Source organism: Oncorhynchus tshawytscha, linkage group LG21, assembly GCF_018296145.1.
Source record: "Oncorhynchus tshawytscha isolate Ot180627B linkage group LG21, Otsh_v2.0, whole genome shotgun sequence".
Classification (NCBI taxonomy): Eukaryota; Metazoa; Chordata; class Actinopteri; order Salmoniformes; family Salmonidae; genus Oncorhynchus; species Oncorhynchus tshawytscha.
The window spans coordinates 41,034,071-41,052,559 of NC_056449.1; the positions used below are offsets into that span (position 1 = coordinate 41,034,071).

The 18,489-nt window shown below is 47.0% G+C and overlaps 1 protein-coding gene across 1 annotated transcript; it reads left to right on the top strand.

The window, feature by feature from the left end:
* The first annotated feature begins 2,596 nt into the window (after window positions 1-2,596).
* On the top strand, window positions 2,597-16,264 carry LOC112220686 (neuropeptide Y receptor type 2-like). Its single transcript, XM_024382516.2, has 2 exons — window positions 2,597-2,689; window positions 13,967-16,264. Exon 2 carries the CDS (start codon window positions 14,936-14,938, stop codon window positions 16,025-16,027), a length of 1,092 nt encoding a protein of 363 aa, XP_024238284.2. The 5' UTR covers window positions 2,597-2,689; window positions 13,967-14,935; the 3' UTR covers window positions 16,028-16,264.
* Window positions 16,265-18,489: the final 2,225 nt, after the last annotated feature.

The following is an 18,489-nucleotide window of genomic DNA, read 5'->3' on the forward strand; positions in this document are numbered from 1 at the left end:
AATGGCCAAGTCAAAGTCCAGACCTGAATCCAATCGAGAATCTGTGGAAAGAACTGAAAACTGCTGTTCACAAATGCTCTCCATCCAACCTCACTGAGCTCGAGCTGTTTTGCAAGGAGGAATGGGAAAAAATTCAGTCTCTCGATGTGCAAAACTGATAGAGACATACCCCAAGCGACTTACAGCTGTAATCGCAGCAAAAGGTGGCGCTACAAAGTATTAACTTAAGGGGGCTGAATAATTTTGCATGCCCAATTTTTCAGTTTTTGATTTGTTAAAAAAGTTTGAAATATTCAATAAATGTCGTTCCACTTCATGATTGTGTCCCACTTGTTGTTGATTCTTCACAAAAAAATACTGTTTTATATCTTTATGTTTGAAGCCTGAAATGTGGCAAAAGGTCGCAAAGTTCAAGGGGGCCGAATACTTTCGCAAGGCACTGTATATCCTTCCTGTTTGGCCCTGTCCGGGGGTGTCCTCGGATGGGGCCACAGTGTCTCCTGACCCCTCCTGTCTCAGCCTCCAGTATTTATGCTGCAGTAGTTTGTGTCGGGGAGCTAGGGTCAGTTTGTTATATCTGGAGTACTTCTCCTGTCCTTTTCGGTGTCCTGTGTGAATCTAAGTGTGCGTTCTCTAATTCTCTCCTTCTCTCTTTTTTTCTCTCTCTCGGAGGACCTGAGCCCTAGGACCATGCCCCAGGACTACCTGACATGATCACTCCTTGCTGTCCCCAGTCCACCTGGCCGTGCTGCTGCTCCAGTTTCAACTGTTCTGCCTTATTATTATTCGAACATGCTGGTCATTTATGAACATTTGAACATCTTGGCCATGTTCTGTTATTACATCTCAGAACACTACTAGGTCTTGTTTCAGGGAATTAAACACCCACACATGTTGTGATGTAGACAGCGGACCCATTCTGAATATGTGAAGGTGAGGTGGATAACATATCTGATATCTGATATCTGATATATAATATCTGATATTTCCTGTGTCCCAAATGCACCCTATTCCCTATGTAGTGCACTACTTTTTGACCAAGGCTCTGCACTACAGAGATAATAAAGGTGCCATGTTGGATTCATGCTCATTAATCAATGTATCTTTCTCTTTTTACGTGGCTGACTCTGTTTTCGTGATCTCCTGAGAGCTGAATCTGTTTTCGTGATCTCCTGAGAGCTGAATCTGTTTTCGTGATCTCCTGAGAGCTGAATCTGTTTTCGTGATCTCCTGAGAGCTGACTCTGTTTTCGTGATCTCCTGAGAGCTGACTCTGTCTTTGTGATCTCCTGAGAGCTGCCTCTGTTTTTGTGATCTCCTGAGAGCTGAATCTGTTTTCGTGATCTCCTGAGAGCTGAATCTGTTTTCGTGATCTCCTGAGAGCTGACTCTGTCTTTGTGATCTCCTGAGAGCTGACTCTGTTTTCGTGATCTCCTGAGAGCTGACTCTGTTTTCGTGATCTCCTGAGAGCTGACTCTGTTTTCATGATATTCTTATATTACAATGTACTGGTCTGGTGACTATTTTGATCAGAGATTTGCAGGGTCGAGATTCCCTAGCTTTGGTGACACAAACTATTCTAGAAACGATCCTGTTTTGGTGCTAGTATCCACTTTACACAACAAGGTAACAAAAAGTGGTGTAGTGCAGAAAAAACACTGTATCTGTCTGTGTGCCGTAACGCTGTGGACCCAGAAACCTGAAGAAGAAGAGTTCTTGAGATATGCTGCCTGATTGTTAGGTTCAATTATGCATCAAAAAAAAGTAATGGAAAAACAGTTGACCACTTTGGTGTTTCCTTCTGGATCTGACATGATGAAAACACCAGCAAGGTCAAGCGTGAGGGAGAGAGTGAGAGAGAGAACTAGCATTGAAAGAAGCCTTTGGCATAATTTGACTTGACATGCATTGCTTTGAGTTCATGATTAAAATCAATAGGAAAATAATGTACTATTGTTATACAGTCAGGGCAATCTATCCATTATATACGAGGTCTGTGTGTGTTCCTTGTGTTGAGAGAGATGAAGAAATTGAGAAAGAGAAGGGGAGAGAGAGAAATAAAAGGAGAGAGAGAGAAATAAAAGGAGAGAGAGAGAAATAAAAGGAGAGAGAGAGATCAAGAAAAGGAGAGAGAGAGATCAAGAAAAGGAGAGAGAGAGAAATGGAGAGAGAGAGAAAGAAAAGGAGAGAGAGTGAGAGAGAGAGAGAAAAAGGAGAAAGAGAGAAAGGAGAGAGAGAGAGTGCGAGAGAAAGAAATGGAGAGAGAGGGAGAGAGAGAGAAATAAAAGGAGAGAGAGGGAGGAGAGAGAGAGAGGAGAGCGAGAGAAAGAAATGGAGAGAGGGAGAGAGAGAGAAAAGGAGAGATAAATTTAAGGAGAGAGAGAGGGAGAGATAAAGAAAAGGAGAGAGAGAAAGAAAAGGAGAGAGAGAGACAGAGACAGAGAGAGAAAAGGAGAGATAAATTGAAGGAGAGAGAGAGACAGAGAGAGAAAAGGAGAGCGAGAGAGAGAGAGAGAGAGAGGGAGAGGAAAGGAGGGAGAGAGAGAGAGAAATAAAAGGAGAGAGAGCACACACAGCATATGCGTGCTTCACTCCGCTCTCTGCTTAGGAGGAGCTTCAGGATTTTCACTTGTTTCAATCTCATTTGAAGACTCGTTTACCAAGGAGCCTGCAACTCAGACGGGGGAAAGGTAAGTAATTGAACGTGTGGATAGGTTACTGAAGATGTATGCAGTTTACCTGTACAGTAATATTGAACTGATTTGAAGCATTGACATGATTAAACATTTCTCTTGATAATGTGATGATCAAAGAGGGACGGTATTTATCACGGTTAAAAGGTTAATTATTCAAAAGTTACATCCAACACATTTTCATCACCTCCCGGTTCAGTGATGCAGCGTGATGGATTCTGATTCAATGTATCAGCACTGTCTTTGGTAAATAGTGGCTACTGAGGGATAATGAAATAACAAGCATATAGCCTCAAGCTCGAAAACACACAATAATAGACGTTGTCATTAAATCATGAATAGGGTGATACGATGGTGAGTTTACTTATAGTGTCGTATATAAATCGTGAGATTTACATATCGATAGTAAAGTCTACAGCATTTTACTAGTAGAGAGAGAGAGAGAGAGAGAGACAGAGAGAGAGAGAGAGAGAGAGAGAGAGAGAGAGAGAGAGAGAGAGAGAGAGAGAGAGAGAGAGAGAGAGAGAGAGAGAGAGAGAGAGAGAGACAGAGACAGAGAGAGAGAGACAGAGAGAGAGAGAGAGAGACAGAGAGAGAGAGAGAGAGAGAGACAGAGACAGAGACAGAGACACAGAGACAGAGAGAGAGAGAGAGAGAGACAGAGACAGAGAGAGAGAGAGACAGAGAGAGAGACAGAGAGAGATTTTACGAGTAGTTTTTTTGTGTGTGTTGGTTCATGGCAGGTTACAGCTTATTGCAGACAAACGCCTGCTCTTTAGAAAGCCCTGGAGACATTTACTAAGCACCAAATACTTGAGATAGCACCCATTCTCTGTCTGTCTGTCTGTGCTCTGTCTGTCTGTCTGTGCCCTGTCTGTCTGTATATCTGTCTATCCCCCTGTCTGTCTATCCCCCTGTCTGTCTGTCTATCCCCCTGTCTGTCTGTCTGTCTGTCTGTCTGAATGCTATTACCATATGTCTGCTGACAGCGACACGTTGACAAAGAGTGATTAAAGCTGAGAACGAAGGAAGGTTGTTTTATAATGCTACGTGTAGGAAGGCAGTTGTTCTGGTCCCAATCTTAGTATAGCCAGCATAATAAACAAAAACCCACCAACCCAGATAATGTATTAATCAACTTATTTCTGACCCAGGCACATGCAGGCTTCTGATTCCATATTTCAGTCTGAATTCCTTCTGGCCCTCCATTGTATCTGTGTTGGTCTCCCCTGGAGCTGAATTGCTGGGAGGGTTGGAGGCTGAGGCTGGGAGGGATCGAGGATAAGGCTGGGAGGGTTGGAGGCTGAGGCTGGGAGGGTTGGAGGCTGAGGCTGGGAGGCTGAGGCTGGGAGGGTTGGAGGCTGAGGCTGGGAGGGTTGGAGGCTGAGGCTGGGAGGCTGAGGCTGGGAGGGATCGAGGATGAGGCTGGGAGGGTTGGAGGCTGAGGCTGGGAGGGATGAGGTGCTGGGAGTGTTGCAGACTGAGGTTGGAGGGTTCGAGGTGCTGGGAGTGTTGGAGGCTGGGAGGGTTGGAGGCTGAGACTGGAAGGGTTGGAGACTGAGGCTGGGAGGGGTGAGGTGCTGGGCGGGTTGGAGGCTGGGCGGGTTGGAGGCTGAGAGGGTTGGAGACTGAGAGGGTTGGAGGCTAGGCGGGTTGGAGGCTGAGAGGGTTGGAGGCTGAGAGGGTTGGAGGCTGGAGGGTTGGAGGCTGGTAGGGATGAGGTGCTGGGAGGGTTGGAGGCTGGGAGGGTTGGAGGCTGAGGCTGGGAGGATTGGAGGATGGGAGGGTTGGAGGCTGAGGCTAGGAGGGATGAGGTGCTGAGAGGGTAGATAACTTAGCTCACCCCTAATATCAGATAATAGATCATATCAGATCACAGATCATATCAGATCATATCAGATAATAGATCATATCAGATCACAGATCATATCAGATCATATCAGATCACAGATCATATATCATATCAGATAATAGATCAGATCATATCAGATAATAGATCATATCAGATCATATCAGATCACAGATCATATATCATATCAGATAATAGATCAGATCATATCAGATAATAGATCATATCAGATCATATCAGATCACAGATCATATATCATATCAGATAATAGATCAGATCATATCAGATAATAGATCATATCAGATCATATCAGATCATATCAGATAATAGGTCAGATCAGATCATATCAGGTAATAGATCCTATCAGATCATATCAGGTAATAGATCCTATCAGGTAATAGGTCCTACCAAAGTGGTGAAGTGTACATGGCATAGGGTACGGTTTGGGATGCATCCGTATTCGCTTGTTTTTTGAGCCAGTAATGATTCTGTTTCCCCAAACACACGGTCCAAGAACACCCTCAAACTTGCACGTAATTCAACCTGTACATTTAATTTGGCATCATCAGCTATTGAGCGAGCTACCTGGCAGGAGGATGGTGAGTACACTGCATGCGCGTGGTATGTGCGCTGAATTTCAATTAATAGATTCTATTTAGAGACCATCTATAGAGTTTTTCCCTTGTGCAAATAATCAAGGAGCTTTCTTCACGCTGTGATTGGTGAGTCCCAAATGGCACCCTATTGGGAAGAGGTGAGGTTGGACCCAGGTGCAGAGAATAGACGAGACATGGAATCAGTGGTTGAGGATTAACATAATACTTTACTGAGAAACGGTAGCCGCGGGATCACAGAACAATTGGGAAGAAGAAGAATAAGGAAGGCAATTAAATAACGACAAAATAACCTCTAGGTCTCAAAACTTCACTCGGGTAAACGACCTCACTCAGGAAACGACCTCACACAGGAAACGACCTCACACAGGAAACGACCTCACTCAGGAAACGACCTCACACAGGAAACGACCTCACACAGGAAACGACCTCACACAGGAAACGACCTCACACAGGAAACGACCTCACTCAGGAAACGACCTCACACAGGAAACGACCTCACTCAGGAAACGACCTCACTCAGGAAACGACCTCACACAGGAAACGACCTCACACAGGAAACGACCTCACACAGGAAACGACCTCACACAGGAAACGACCTCACACAGGAAACAACCTCACTCAGGAAACGACCTCACACAGGAAACGACCTCACTCAGGAAACGACCTCACTCAGGAAACGACCTCACACAGGAAACGACCTCACACAGGAAACGACCTCACTCAGGAAACAATTCAAGCTTCAGCAAAGGACAACAGAAAACACACCTCTTTTAACTGGGACTTTTAATGGGTAAATAGGACACACCAGAGTGTCGTTAATGTCTGTAGGACAGTCGCTGCTGCCCTGTGGTGACAGGAGGAACCATGACACCAGAGTGTCGTTAATGTCTCTAGGACAGTCTCTGCTGCCCTGTGGTGACAGGAGGAACCATGACACCAGAGTGGCATTAATGTCTCTAGGACAGTCTCTGTTGCCCTGTGGTGACAGGAGGAACCATGACACCTGTCCCCTATATAGTGCACTTGTCCCCTATATAGTGCCCCTGTCCCCTATATAGTGCCCCTGTCCCCTATATAGTGCACCTGTCCCCTATATAGTGCACCTATCCCCTATATAGTGCACCTATCCCCTATATAGTGCACCTATCCCTTATATAGTGCACCTATCCCCTATATAGTGCCCCTGTCCCCTATATAGTGCCCCTGTCCCCTATATAGTGCACCTGTCCCCTATATAGTGCACCTGTCCCCTATATAGTGCACCTGTCTCCTATATAGTGCCCCTATCCCCTATATAGGGCATCTATCCCATATATAGAGCACCTATCCCCTACATAGTGCCCCTGTCCCCTATATAGGCCATCTAATCCCTATATAGTGCCCCTGTCCCCTATATAGGCCATCTATTCCCTATATAGTGCCCCTGTCCCCTATATAGTGCACCTGTCCCCTATATAGTGCCCCTGTCCCCTATATAGGGCACCTGTCCCCTATATAGAGCACCTATCCCCTATATAGTGCCCCTGTCCCCTATATAGGGCACCTGTCCCCTATATAGTGCCCCTGTCCTCTATATAGTGCACCTATCCCCTATATAGGGCACCTATCCCCTATATAGGGCATCTATCCCATATATAGTGCCCCTATCCCCTATATAGTGCCCCTGTCCCCTATATAGGGCACCTGTCCCCTATATAGAGCACCTATCCCCTATATAGTGCCCCTGTCCCCTATATAGGCCATCTCAAATCAAATCAAATCAAATGTATTTGTCACATACACATGCTTAGCAGATGTTAATGCGAGTGTAGCGAAATGCTTGTGCTTCTAGTTCCGACAATGCAGTAATAACCAACAAGTAATATAGCTAACAATTCCAAAACTACTACCTTATAGACACAAGTGTAAGGGGATAAAGAATACGTACATAAAGATATATGAATGAGTACAGAGCGGCATAGGCAAGATACAGTAGATGGTATCGAGTACAGTATATACATATGAGATGAGTATGTAAACAAAGTGGCATAGTTAAAGTGGCTAGTGATACATGTATCACTTAAAGATGCAGTAGATGATATAGAGTACAGTATATACGTATATACGTATATTATATCAGGTAGCATTGTTTAAAGTGGCTAGTGATATATTTTACATAATTTCCCATCAATTCCCATTATTAAAGTGGCTGGAGTTGAGTCAGTGTGTTGGCAGCAGCCACTCAATGTTAGTGGTGGCTGTTTAACAGTCTGATGGCCTTGAGATTGAAAAACAGCTTCTGTCTCTCGGTCCCAGCTTTGATGCACCTGTACTGACCTCGCCTTCTGGATGATAGCGGGGTGAACAGGCAGTGGCTCGGGTGGTTGTTGTCCTTGATGATCTTTATGGCCTTCCTGTGACATCGGGTGGTGTAGGTGTCCTGGAGCGCAGGTAGTTTGCCCCCGGTGATGCGTTGTGCAGACCTCACTACCCTCTGGAGAGCCTTACGGTTGTGGGCGGAGCAGTTGCCGTACCAGGCAGTGATACAGCCTGACAGGATGCTCTCGATTGTGCATCTGTAGAAGTTTGTGAGTGCTTTTGGTGACAAGACAAATTTCTTCAGCCTCCTGAGGTTGAAGAGGCGCTGCTGCGCCTTCTTCACGATGCTGTCTGTGTGGGTGGACCAATTCAGTTTGTCTGTGATGTGTACGCCGAGGAACTTAAAACTTACTACCCTCTCCACTACTGTTCCATCAATGTGGATAGGGGGGTGTTCCCTCTGCTGTTTCCTGAAGTCCACAATCATCTCCTTAGTTTTGTTGACGTTGAGTGTGAGGTTATTTTCCTGACACCACACTCCGAGGGCCCTCACCTCCTCCCTGTAGGCCGTCTCGTCGTTGTTGGTAATCAAGCCTATCACTGTTGTGTCGTCCGCAAACTTGATGATTGAGTTGGAGGCGTGCGTGGCCACGCAGTCGTGGGTGAACAGGGAGTACAGGAGAGGGCTCAGAACGCACCCTTGTGGGGCCCCAGTGTTGAGGATCAGCGGGGTGGAAATGTTGTTGCCTACCCTCACCACCTGGGGGCGGCCCGTCAGGAAGTCCAGTACCCAGTTGCACAGGGCGGGGTCGAGACCCAGGGTCTCGAGCTTGATGACGAGCTTGGAGGGCACTATGGTGTTAAATGCCGAGCTGTAGTCGATGAACAGCATTCTCACATAGGTATTCCTCTTGTTCAGATGGGTTAGGGCAGTGTGCAGTGTGATTGAGATTGCATCGTCTGTGGACCTATTTGGGCGGTAAGCAAATTGGAGTGGGTCTAGGGTGTCAGGTAGGGTGATATGATATGAGGTGATATGGTCCATTGACTAGTCTCTCAAAGCACTTCATGATGACGGAAGTGAGTGCTACGGGGCAGTAGTCGTTTAGCTCAGTTACCTTAGCTTTCTTGGGAACAGGAACAATGGTGGCCCTCTTGAAGCATGTGGGAACAACAGACTGGGATAGGGATTGATTGAATATGTCCGTAAACACACCAGCCAGCTGGTCTGCGCATGCTCTGGGGGCGCGGCTGGGGATGCCGTCTGGGCCTGCAGCCTTGCGAGGGTTGACACGTTTAAATGTTTTCCTCACGTCGGGTGCAGTGAAGGAGAGTCCGCATGTTTTAGTTGCGGGCCGTGTCAGTGGCACTGTATTGTCCTCAAAGCGGGCAAAAAACGTTATTTAGTATGCCTGGGAGCAAGACATCCTGGTCCGTGACTGGGCTGGTTTTCTTTTTGTAATCCGTGATTGACTGTAGACCCTGCCAGATACCTCTTGTGTCTGAGCCGTTGAATTGAGATTCTACTTTGTCTCTATACTGACGCTTAGCTTGTTTGATTGCCTTGCGGAGGGAATAGTTACACTGTTTGTATTCGGTCATGTTTCCGGTCACCTTGCCCTGATTAAAAGCAGTGGTTCGGGCTTTCAGTTTCACGCGAATGCTGCCATCAATCCACGGTTTCTGGTTTGGGAATGTTTTAATCGTTGCTATGGGAACGACATCTTCAACGCACGTTCTAATGAACTCGCACACCGAATCAGCGTATTCGTCAATGTTGTTGTCTGACGCAATACGAAACATATCCCAGCCCACGTGATGGAAGCAGGCTTGGAGTGTGGAATCAGATTGGTCGGACCAGCGTTGAACAGACCTCAGTGCGGGAGCTTCTTGTTTTAGTTTCTGTCTGTAGGCAGGGATCAACAAAATGGAGTCGTGGTCAGCTTTTCTGAAAGGAGGGCGGGGCAGGGCCTTATATGCGTCACGGAAGTTAGAATAGCAGTGATCCAAGGTCTTTCCAGCCCTGGTTGCGCAATCGATATGCTGATAAAATTTAGGGAGTCTTGTTTTCAGATTAGCCTTGTTAAAATCCCCAGCTACAATGAATGCAGCCTCCGGATAAATGGATTCCAGTTTGCAAAGAGTCAAATAAAGTTTGTTCAGAGCCATCGATGTGTCTGCTTGGGGGGGAATATATACGGCTGTGATTATAATCGAAGAGAATTCCCTTGGTAGATAATGCGGTCGACATTTGATTGTGAGGAATTCTAAATCAGGTGAACAGAAGGACTTGAGTACCTGTATGTTGTTATGATCACACCACGTCACGTTAACCATGAAGCATACGCCCCGCCCCTCTTCTTACCAGAAAGATGTTTGTTTCTGTCTGCGCGATGCGTGGAGAAACCAGCTGGCTGCAACGATTCCGATAGCGTCTCTCCAGTGAGCCATGTTTCCGTGAAGCAAAGAACGTTACAGTCTCTGATGTCCCTCTGGAATGCTACCCTTGCTCGGATTTCATCAACCTTGTTGTCAAGAGACTGGACATTGGCGAGAAGAATGCTAGGGAGTGGTGCACGATGTGCCCGTCTCCGGAGTCTGACCAGAAGACCGCTCCGTTTCCCCCTTTTACGAAGTCGTTTTTTTTGGGTCGCCGGCTGGGATCCATTCTGTTGTCCTGGGTGAAAGGCAGAACACAGGATCCGCTTCGCGAAAGTCATATTCTTGGTCGTACTGATGGTGAGTTGACGCTGATCTTATATTCAGTAGTTCTTCTCGACTGTATGTAATGAAACCTAAGATGACCTGGGGTACTAATGTAAGAAATAACACGTAAAAAAACAAAACACTGCATAGTTTCCTAGGAACGCGAAGCGAGGCGGCCATCTCTGTCAGCGCCGGAAGTACATCTATTCCCTATATAGTGCCCCTGTCCCCTATATAGGGCATCTATCCCCTATATAGGCCATCTATTCCCTATATAGTGCCCCTGTCCCCTATATAGGGCATCTATCCCCTATATAGTGCCCCTGTCCCCTATATAGGGCACCTGTCCCCTATATAGTGCACCTCTCCCCTATATAGTGCACCTATCCCCTATATAGTGCCCCTATCCCCTATATAGTGCCCCTGTCCCCTATATAGTGCCACCCTGGATACCACTGCTGGCTTGCTTCTGAAGCTAAGCAGGGTTGGTCCTGGTCAGTTCCTGGATGGGAGACCAGATGCTGCTGGAAGTGGTGTTGGAGGGCCAGTAGGAGGCACTCTTTCCTCTGGTCTAAAATAAAAATATCCCAATGCCCCAGGGCAGTGATTGGGGACACTACCCTGTGTAGGGTGCCGTCTTTCGGATGGGACGTTAAATGGGTGTCCTGACTCTCTGAGGTCATTAAAGATCCCATGGCACTTATCCTAAGAGTAGGGGTGTTAACCCCGGTGTCCTGGCTAAATTCCCAATCTGGCCCTCAAACCATCACGGTCACCTAATAATCCCCAGTTTACAATTGGCTCATTCATCCCCCTCCTCTCCCCTGTAACTATTCCCCAGGTCGTTGCTGCAAATGAGAACATGTTCTCAGTCAACTTACCTGGTAAAATAACGGATAAAAAAATTAACTAAACTAATTGTGCACCTGTCCCCTATATAGGGCATCTATCCCCTATATAGTGCCCCTATCCCCTATATAGTGCCCCTGTTCCCTATATAGGGCACCAATTTTGACCAGAGACCCTATTTAGGGGATAAGGTGCCATTTGAGATGCAGTTTTAAAGTTACTTTAAAACTGTTTTTGATTGGATATTTAAAGTGACTTTAAAACTGTTTTAGATTGGATATTTAAAGTTAATTTAAAACTGTTTTAGTGTGGATATTTAAGGTTACTTTAAAACTGTTTTAGTGTGGATATTTAAGGTTACTTTAAAACTGTTTTAGTGTGGATATTTAAGGTTACTTTAAAATGAACAAATGTTTTAGATTGGACATTTAATCCCAGCCCCCGTCACCGCAGGAGGCCTTTTGCCTCCTGGAAGGCCGTCATTGTAAATAAGAATTTGTTCTTAATTGACTTGCCTAGTTAAATGAAAGTTAAATAAAAAATATAATAAAATAATTAACTCCTCTCCTGGCTAATTTAGTGCTGATCAAGGGGAGGTGTGAAAGTTATAAAACAGCACCCTACTTGGGCTTTAATGTAGTGCACTATTTAGGGATTAGGGTGTAATTTGGGGTTGCAAACTACCAGTAACATTCCTAAAATTCCCAGGTTTTCCAGAGATGGGAGTATTCTGGATTTCATTCATTACTCCCTTCTGATTCCGGAGAATCAGGAATCTTCCAAACTAACCAAGATTTCTGGACCTGGGAAATGTTTTTGCAGCGCTAGTGTCATTTCAGTGTTCTGGTTGTGTGGTGGAGACACAGGACACACAGACAGTAACCAGTGTTCTGGTTGTGTGGTGGAGACACAGGACACACAGACAGTAACCAGTGTTCTGGTTGTGTGGTGGAGACACAGGACACACAGACAGTAACCAGTGTTCTGGTTGTGTGGTGGAGACACAGGACACACAGACAGTAACCAGTGTTCTGGTTGTGTGGTGGAGACACAGGACACACAGACAGTAACCAGTGTTCTGGTTGTGTGGTGGAGACACAGGACACACAGACAGTAAACCAGTGTTCTGGTATATCTGTGGTGAGGAGGGATGCCCACTGATTATGAATTATAAACACACACACAGACTATAAACCAGTGTTCTGGTTGTTTATATGACTTCCACAAATTACAACAGGACACATTATTGCAGACAGTAACCAGTGTTCTGGTTGTGTGGTGGAGACACAGGACAGACAGACAGTAACCAGTGTTCTGGTTGTGTGGTGGAGAAGGTACAGGACACACAGACAGTAACCAGTGTTCTGGTTGTGTGGTGGAGACACAGGACACACAGACAGTAACCAGTGTTCTGGTTGTGTGGTGGAGACAGAGGACAGAGAGGAGACAGTAACCAGTGTTCTGGTTGTGTGGTGAGACACAGAGACACACAGACAGTAACCAGTGTTCTGGTTGTGTGGTGGAGACACAGGACACAGAGAGAGAGAGAGAGAGAGAGGAAGGTAGGTTGAGAGGTGAGAGACAGAGGAAGGTACAGACAGTAACCAATGTTCTGGTTGTGTGGTGGAGACACAGGACACACAGACAGTAAACAGTGTTCGCCATGCAGCAGTATATCTCTCTCCTCAAGCCCTCTCCTATAAACACACAGTGAGGAGGGATGCCCACTGATTATGAATTATAAACACACACACACACAGACTATAAACCCGGACGGTAGGGAACTATAGGAGAGATGCCCACCGGTCATGATTTATATAGACTTCCACAAATTAGAGAGAGAGAGAGAGAAGAGACACATAGGGAGAGAGAGAGAGAGAGAGAGAGGAAGGTAGGGAGAGAGAGAGAGAGAGAGAGAGAGAGAGAGAGAGAGAGAGAGAGAGAGAGAGAGAGAGAGAGAGAGAGAGAGAGGAAGGTAGGGAGAGAGAGAGAGAGAGAGAGAGGAAGGTAGGGAGAGAGAGAGAGAGTAGGGAGAGAGAGAGATAAAGAGAGAGAGAGAGAGAGTGTTAAGAGAGAGAGAGAGAGAGAGAGAGAGAGAGAGAGAGAGGTAGGGAGAGAGAGAGAGAGAGAGAGAGAAGAGAGGAAGGTAGGGAGAGAGAGAGAGAGAGAGAGAGAGAGAGAGAGAGAGAGAGGAAGGTAGGGAGAGAGAGAGAGAGAGAGAGTATGGAGAGAGAAGAGAGAGAACAGAGAGAGAGAATGAAAGACAGACCTGAGACAGACAGAGAGATAGACCAGAGAGAGGAGAGGTGAGTAATGTTGTATATCAGGGTGTATATTGAGAAGCCAAGGCTAGGGATGAACCTCCCTGTATGGAGAGAGAAAGAGAACCTCCAGAGAGACCAGAAAGACAGACCTGAGACAGACAGAGAGATAGACCAGAGAGAGGGAGGTGAGTAATGTTGTATATCAGGGTGTATATTGAGAAGCCAAGGCTATCTATGAACCTCCCTAAGTTAGTTGTAGCCTCCTCCAGAGGACCAGGCTATCTATGAACCTCCCTAAGTTAGTTGTAGCCTCCTCCAGAGGACCAGGCTATCTATGAACCTCCCTAAGTTAGTTGTAGCCTCCTCCAGAGGACCAGGCTATCTGTGAACCTCCCTAAGTTAGTTGTAGCCTCCTCCAGAGGACCTGGCTATCTATGAACATCCCTCAGTTAGATGTTACCTCCTCCAGAGCTATCTATGAATCTCCCTCAGTTAGCTGTAACCTCCTCCAGAGCTATCTAGGAACCTCCCTAAGTTAGTCGTAGCCTCCTGCAGAATCAGAGAGCTAACAACCCATATTAGACTCATGTTTTACTCTGGTCGTCATAGTATTTGTCTTTCACCTGACCCTTGACCTCTCTCCTCTGTGTTATCACTGAGAATGTTCCATCTGTTCTTTCTCCCACTGCAGGTATCTGGACTTCCCAGCTGACTGACAGACCCTGCAGTGTTGTCTTCCCTACCAGTAGACTGAATGACCAGACCAGACCAGGCAGTGTTGTCTTCCCTACCAGTAGACTGAATGACCAGACCAGGCAGTGTTGTCTTCCCTACCAGTAGACTGAATGACCAGACCAGACCAGGCAGTGTTGTCTTCCCTACCAGTAGACTGAATGACCAGACCAGACCAGGCAGTGTTGTCTTCCCTACCAGTAGACTGAATGACCAGACCAGACCAGGCAGTGTTGTCTTCCCTACCAGTAGACTGAATGACCAGACCAGACCAGGCAGTGTTGTCTTCCCTACCAGTAGACTGAATGACCAGACCAGACCAGGCAGTGTTGTCTTCCCTACCAGTAGACTGAATGACCAGACCAGACCAGGCAGTGTTGTCTTCCCTACCAGTAGACTGAATGACCAGACCAGACCAGGCAGTGTTGTCTTCCCTACCAGTAGACTGAATGACCAGACCAGACCAGGCAGTGTTGTCTTCCCTACCAGTAGACTGAATGACCAGACCAGACAGTGTTGTCTTCCCTACCAGTAGACTGAATGACCAGACCAGACCAGGCAGTGTTGTCTTCCCTACCAGTAGACTGAATGACCAGACCAGGCAGTGTTGTCTTCCCTACCAGTAGACTGAATGACCAGACCAGGCAGTGTTGTCTTCCCTACCAGTAGACTGAATGACCAGACCAGGCAGTGTTGTCTTCCCTACCAGTAGACTGAATGACCAGACCAGGCAGTGCTCCCAGTGTATCTGGACCAGGGACTATTTGGCCTCAGTGACTGGACTCTGCAGTGTTACCATCAGTTTTGGACTATATAAACTGTATTCGGACTGACTGACCAGCTCCAGTGATCCTCCCTCCTTCCATCCCAGCAGAAAACATGACCCCTCAGACCCTTTAAACTCAGACCCCTCCAACAGCCAGTCCACATGGACACCACCTCCACCCACTGGCAGCTAGGCATCCTGGGTAACGACAGTCTCAGCCTCCACCTCGACCGGCCGGGGTTCCACTCTGACATCACCAAGCATGTAGGAGTCCAGGCTGCTTTGATCACAGCGTATAGTCTGATCATCCTACTGGGTCTAGTAGGCAACGCCCTTGTCATCTACATGATCATCCGCTTCCGGAACATGAGGACAGTCACTAACTTCTTCATAGCTAACCTGGCCCTGGCTGACCTGTTGGTGGATACGTTGTGTTTACCGTTCACACTGGTTTATACCTTGCTCGACGAGTGGAAGTTTGGTGCGGTGCTGTGTCACATGGTCCCGTTCGCCCAGGCGCTGAGCGTGCACGTATCAATCCTGACGCTGACCGTCATCGCTCTGGAGCGCTACAGGTGTATCGTGTTCCACCTGGGCCAGCGCCTCACCTGGCGAAGCAGCCTGCTCATCATGGCTCTCACCTGGACGCTGTCCGCCGTGCTGGCCGGCCCGCTCGCCATCTTCAGAGAGTACCGTCAGGAGGAGATCCCGTCCATCAACCTGAGGATCTCAGTCTGCTATGAGAAGTGGCCGTACGGCAGCAGCAGAGACGGAGTCATTTACAGCCTGTCTATGTTACTGCTGCAGTACGTGCTGCCACTCTCCATCATCAGTTATGCCTACATCTGCATCTGGATGAAGCTAAAGAACCACGTGAGTCCAGCGAGCCGCATCGACGCCATTCAGCGCAGGAAGAAGACCACCAAGATGCTGGTTATGGTGGTTGTAGTCTTCGCCACATGCTGGTTACCCTTCCACCTGTTTCAACTAGCCAGTGACCTAGACCTGGTGCTCAGCTTAAGACAATACAAGCTCATCTATACTCTCTTCCACATCGTAGCCATGTGCTCCACCTTCGCCAACCCGCTCCTGTACGGCTGGATGAATAAGAACTACAGGAATGGGTTCCTCATGGTGTTCAGGTGTGAGGCTAAACCAGACAGTATTCACCCTGAGGGATCCTTCAGGACCCGGTCACTAAGGAGGATGTCTCTGAACAGGAGGAACGGAGGACACCCTCCAACTGCCGTCTGATTGGTTGATTGATTTGCCGTCTGATTGATTGATTGATCTGCCGTCTGATTGAGGCTGCTGTATGGAGTGATATTAGCACCATTAGAAAGAGAATCTGAGGCTGCTGTAAAAAAAAAAAAAAAGAAGCATTGTGTGGGTCAGAACGGCCCGTAGGGCAGCAGCCCATCTCCTGTTTCTGTAGAGTGAACCAGAACGGCCCGTAGGGCAGCAGCCCATCTCCTGTTTCTGTAGAGTGAACCAGAACGGCCCGTAGGGCAGCAGCCCATCTCCTGTTTCTGTAGAGTGAACCAGAACGGCCCGTAGGGCAGGAGTCCATCTCCTGTTTCTGTAGAGTGAACCAGAACGGCCCATAGGGCAGGAGTCCATCTCCTGTTTCTGTAGAGTGAACCAGAACGGCCCGTATGGCAGGAGTCCATCTCCTGTTTCTGTAGAGTGAACCAGAACGGCCCATAAATCACTTTGGATTAAAGCGTCTGTTAATATAATATATTGATGTATAAGTCCATCTGGACCACTATACTGCTGTGTTCTATTAGTGCCAACAGAGTGAAGTGACCAACAGAGAGGACAGGACACTATACTGCTGTGTGGAGTGATATTAGTGCCAACAGAGAGTCTGCTGTGTGGATATTAGTGCTATACTGCTGTTGGAGTGATATTAGTGCCAACAGAGAGGACAGGACACTATACTGCTGTGTGGAGTGATATTAGTGCCAACAGAGATGACAGGACACTATACTGCTGTGTGGAGTGATATTAGTGCCAACAGAGATGACAGGACACTATACTGCTGTGTGGAGTGATATTAGTGCCAACAGAGAGGACAGGACACTATACTGCTGTGTGGAGTGATATTAGTGCCAACAGAGAGGACGGGACACTATACTGCTGTGTGGAGTGATATTAGTGCCAACAGAGAGGACAGGACACTATACTGCTGTGTGGAGTGATATTAGTGCCAACAGATAGGACACTATACTGCTGTGTGGAGTGATATTAGTGCCAACAGAGAGGACAGGACACTATACTGCTGTGTGGAGTGATATTAGTGCCAACAGAGAGGACAGGACACTATACTGCTGTGTGGAGTGATATTAGTGCCAACAGAGAGGACAGGACACTATACTGCTGTGTGGAGTGATATTAGTGCCAACAGAGAGGACAGGACACTATACTGCTGTGTGGAGTGATATTAGTGCCAACAGAGAGGACAGGACACTATACTGCTGTGTGGAGTGATATTAGTGCCAACAGAGAGGACAGGACACTATACTGCTGTGTGGAGTGATATTAGTGCCAACAGAGAGGACAGGACACTATACTGCTGTGTGAAGTGATATTAGTGCCAACAGAGAGGACAGGACACTATACTGCTGTGTGGAGTGATATTAGTGCCAACAGAGAGGACAGGACACTATACTGCTGTGTGGAGTGATATTAGTGCCAACAGAGAGGACAGGACACTATACTGCTGTGTGGAGTGATATTAGTGCCAACAGAGAGGACAGGACACTATACTGCTGTGTGGAGTGATATTAGTGCCAACAGAGAGGACAGGACACTATACTGCTGTGTGGAGTGATATTAGTGCCAACAGAGAGGACAGGACACTATACTGCTGTGTGGAGTGATATTAGTGCCAACAGAGAGGACAGGACACTATACTGCTGTGTGGAGTGATATTAGTGCCAACAGAGAGGACAGGACACTATACTGCTGTGTGGAGTGATATTAGTGCCAACAGAGAGGACAGGACACTATACTGCTGTGTGGAGTGATATTAGTGCCAACAGAGAGGACAGGACACTATACTGCTGTGTGGAGTGATATTAGTGCCAACAGAGAGGACAGGACACTATACTGCTGTGTGGAGTGATATTAGTGCCAACAGAGAGGACAGGACACTATACTGCTGTGTGGAGTGATATTAGTGCCAACAGAGAGGACAGGACACTATACTGCTGTGTGGAGTGATATTAGTGCCAACAGAGAGGACAGGACACTATACTGCTGTGTGGAGTGATATTAGTGCCAACAGAGAGGACAGGACACTATACTGCTGTGTGGAGTGATATTAGTGCCAACAGAGAGGAAATCAGGAATTGCTGCACTTATTATTGTTAAAGCATCTCAACAATGATGATGACTAGGACCAGGAGTTTTTCCTGACCTCACAACCGACCTGAGCAAGAAAAACTCTGGACCCTATAATTACCTGACCGTGTGGTATAACTAGGATAAACTCTTGACCCTATAATTACCTGACCGTGTGGTATAACTAGGATAAACTCTGGACCCTATAATTACCTGACCGTGTGGTATAACTAGGATAAACTCTGGGTCCTAGTTATATAGCCTTGGTCAGATCATGTGGTATGGATCAGGAAAAACTCCTGGTCCTCTTTGAGGATTAATATGAGACTTTACAGGGACCTTAATAAGGTTGTGGTGAAACTGTCTGA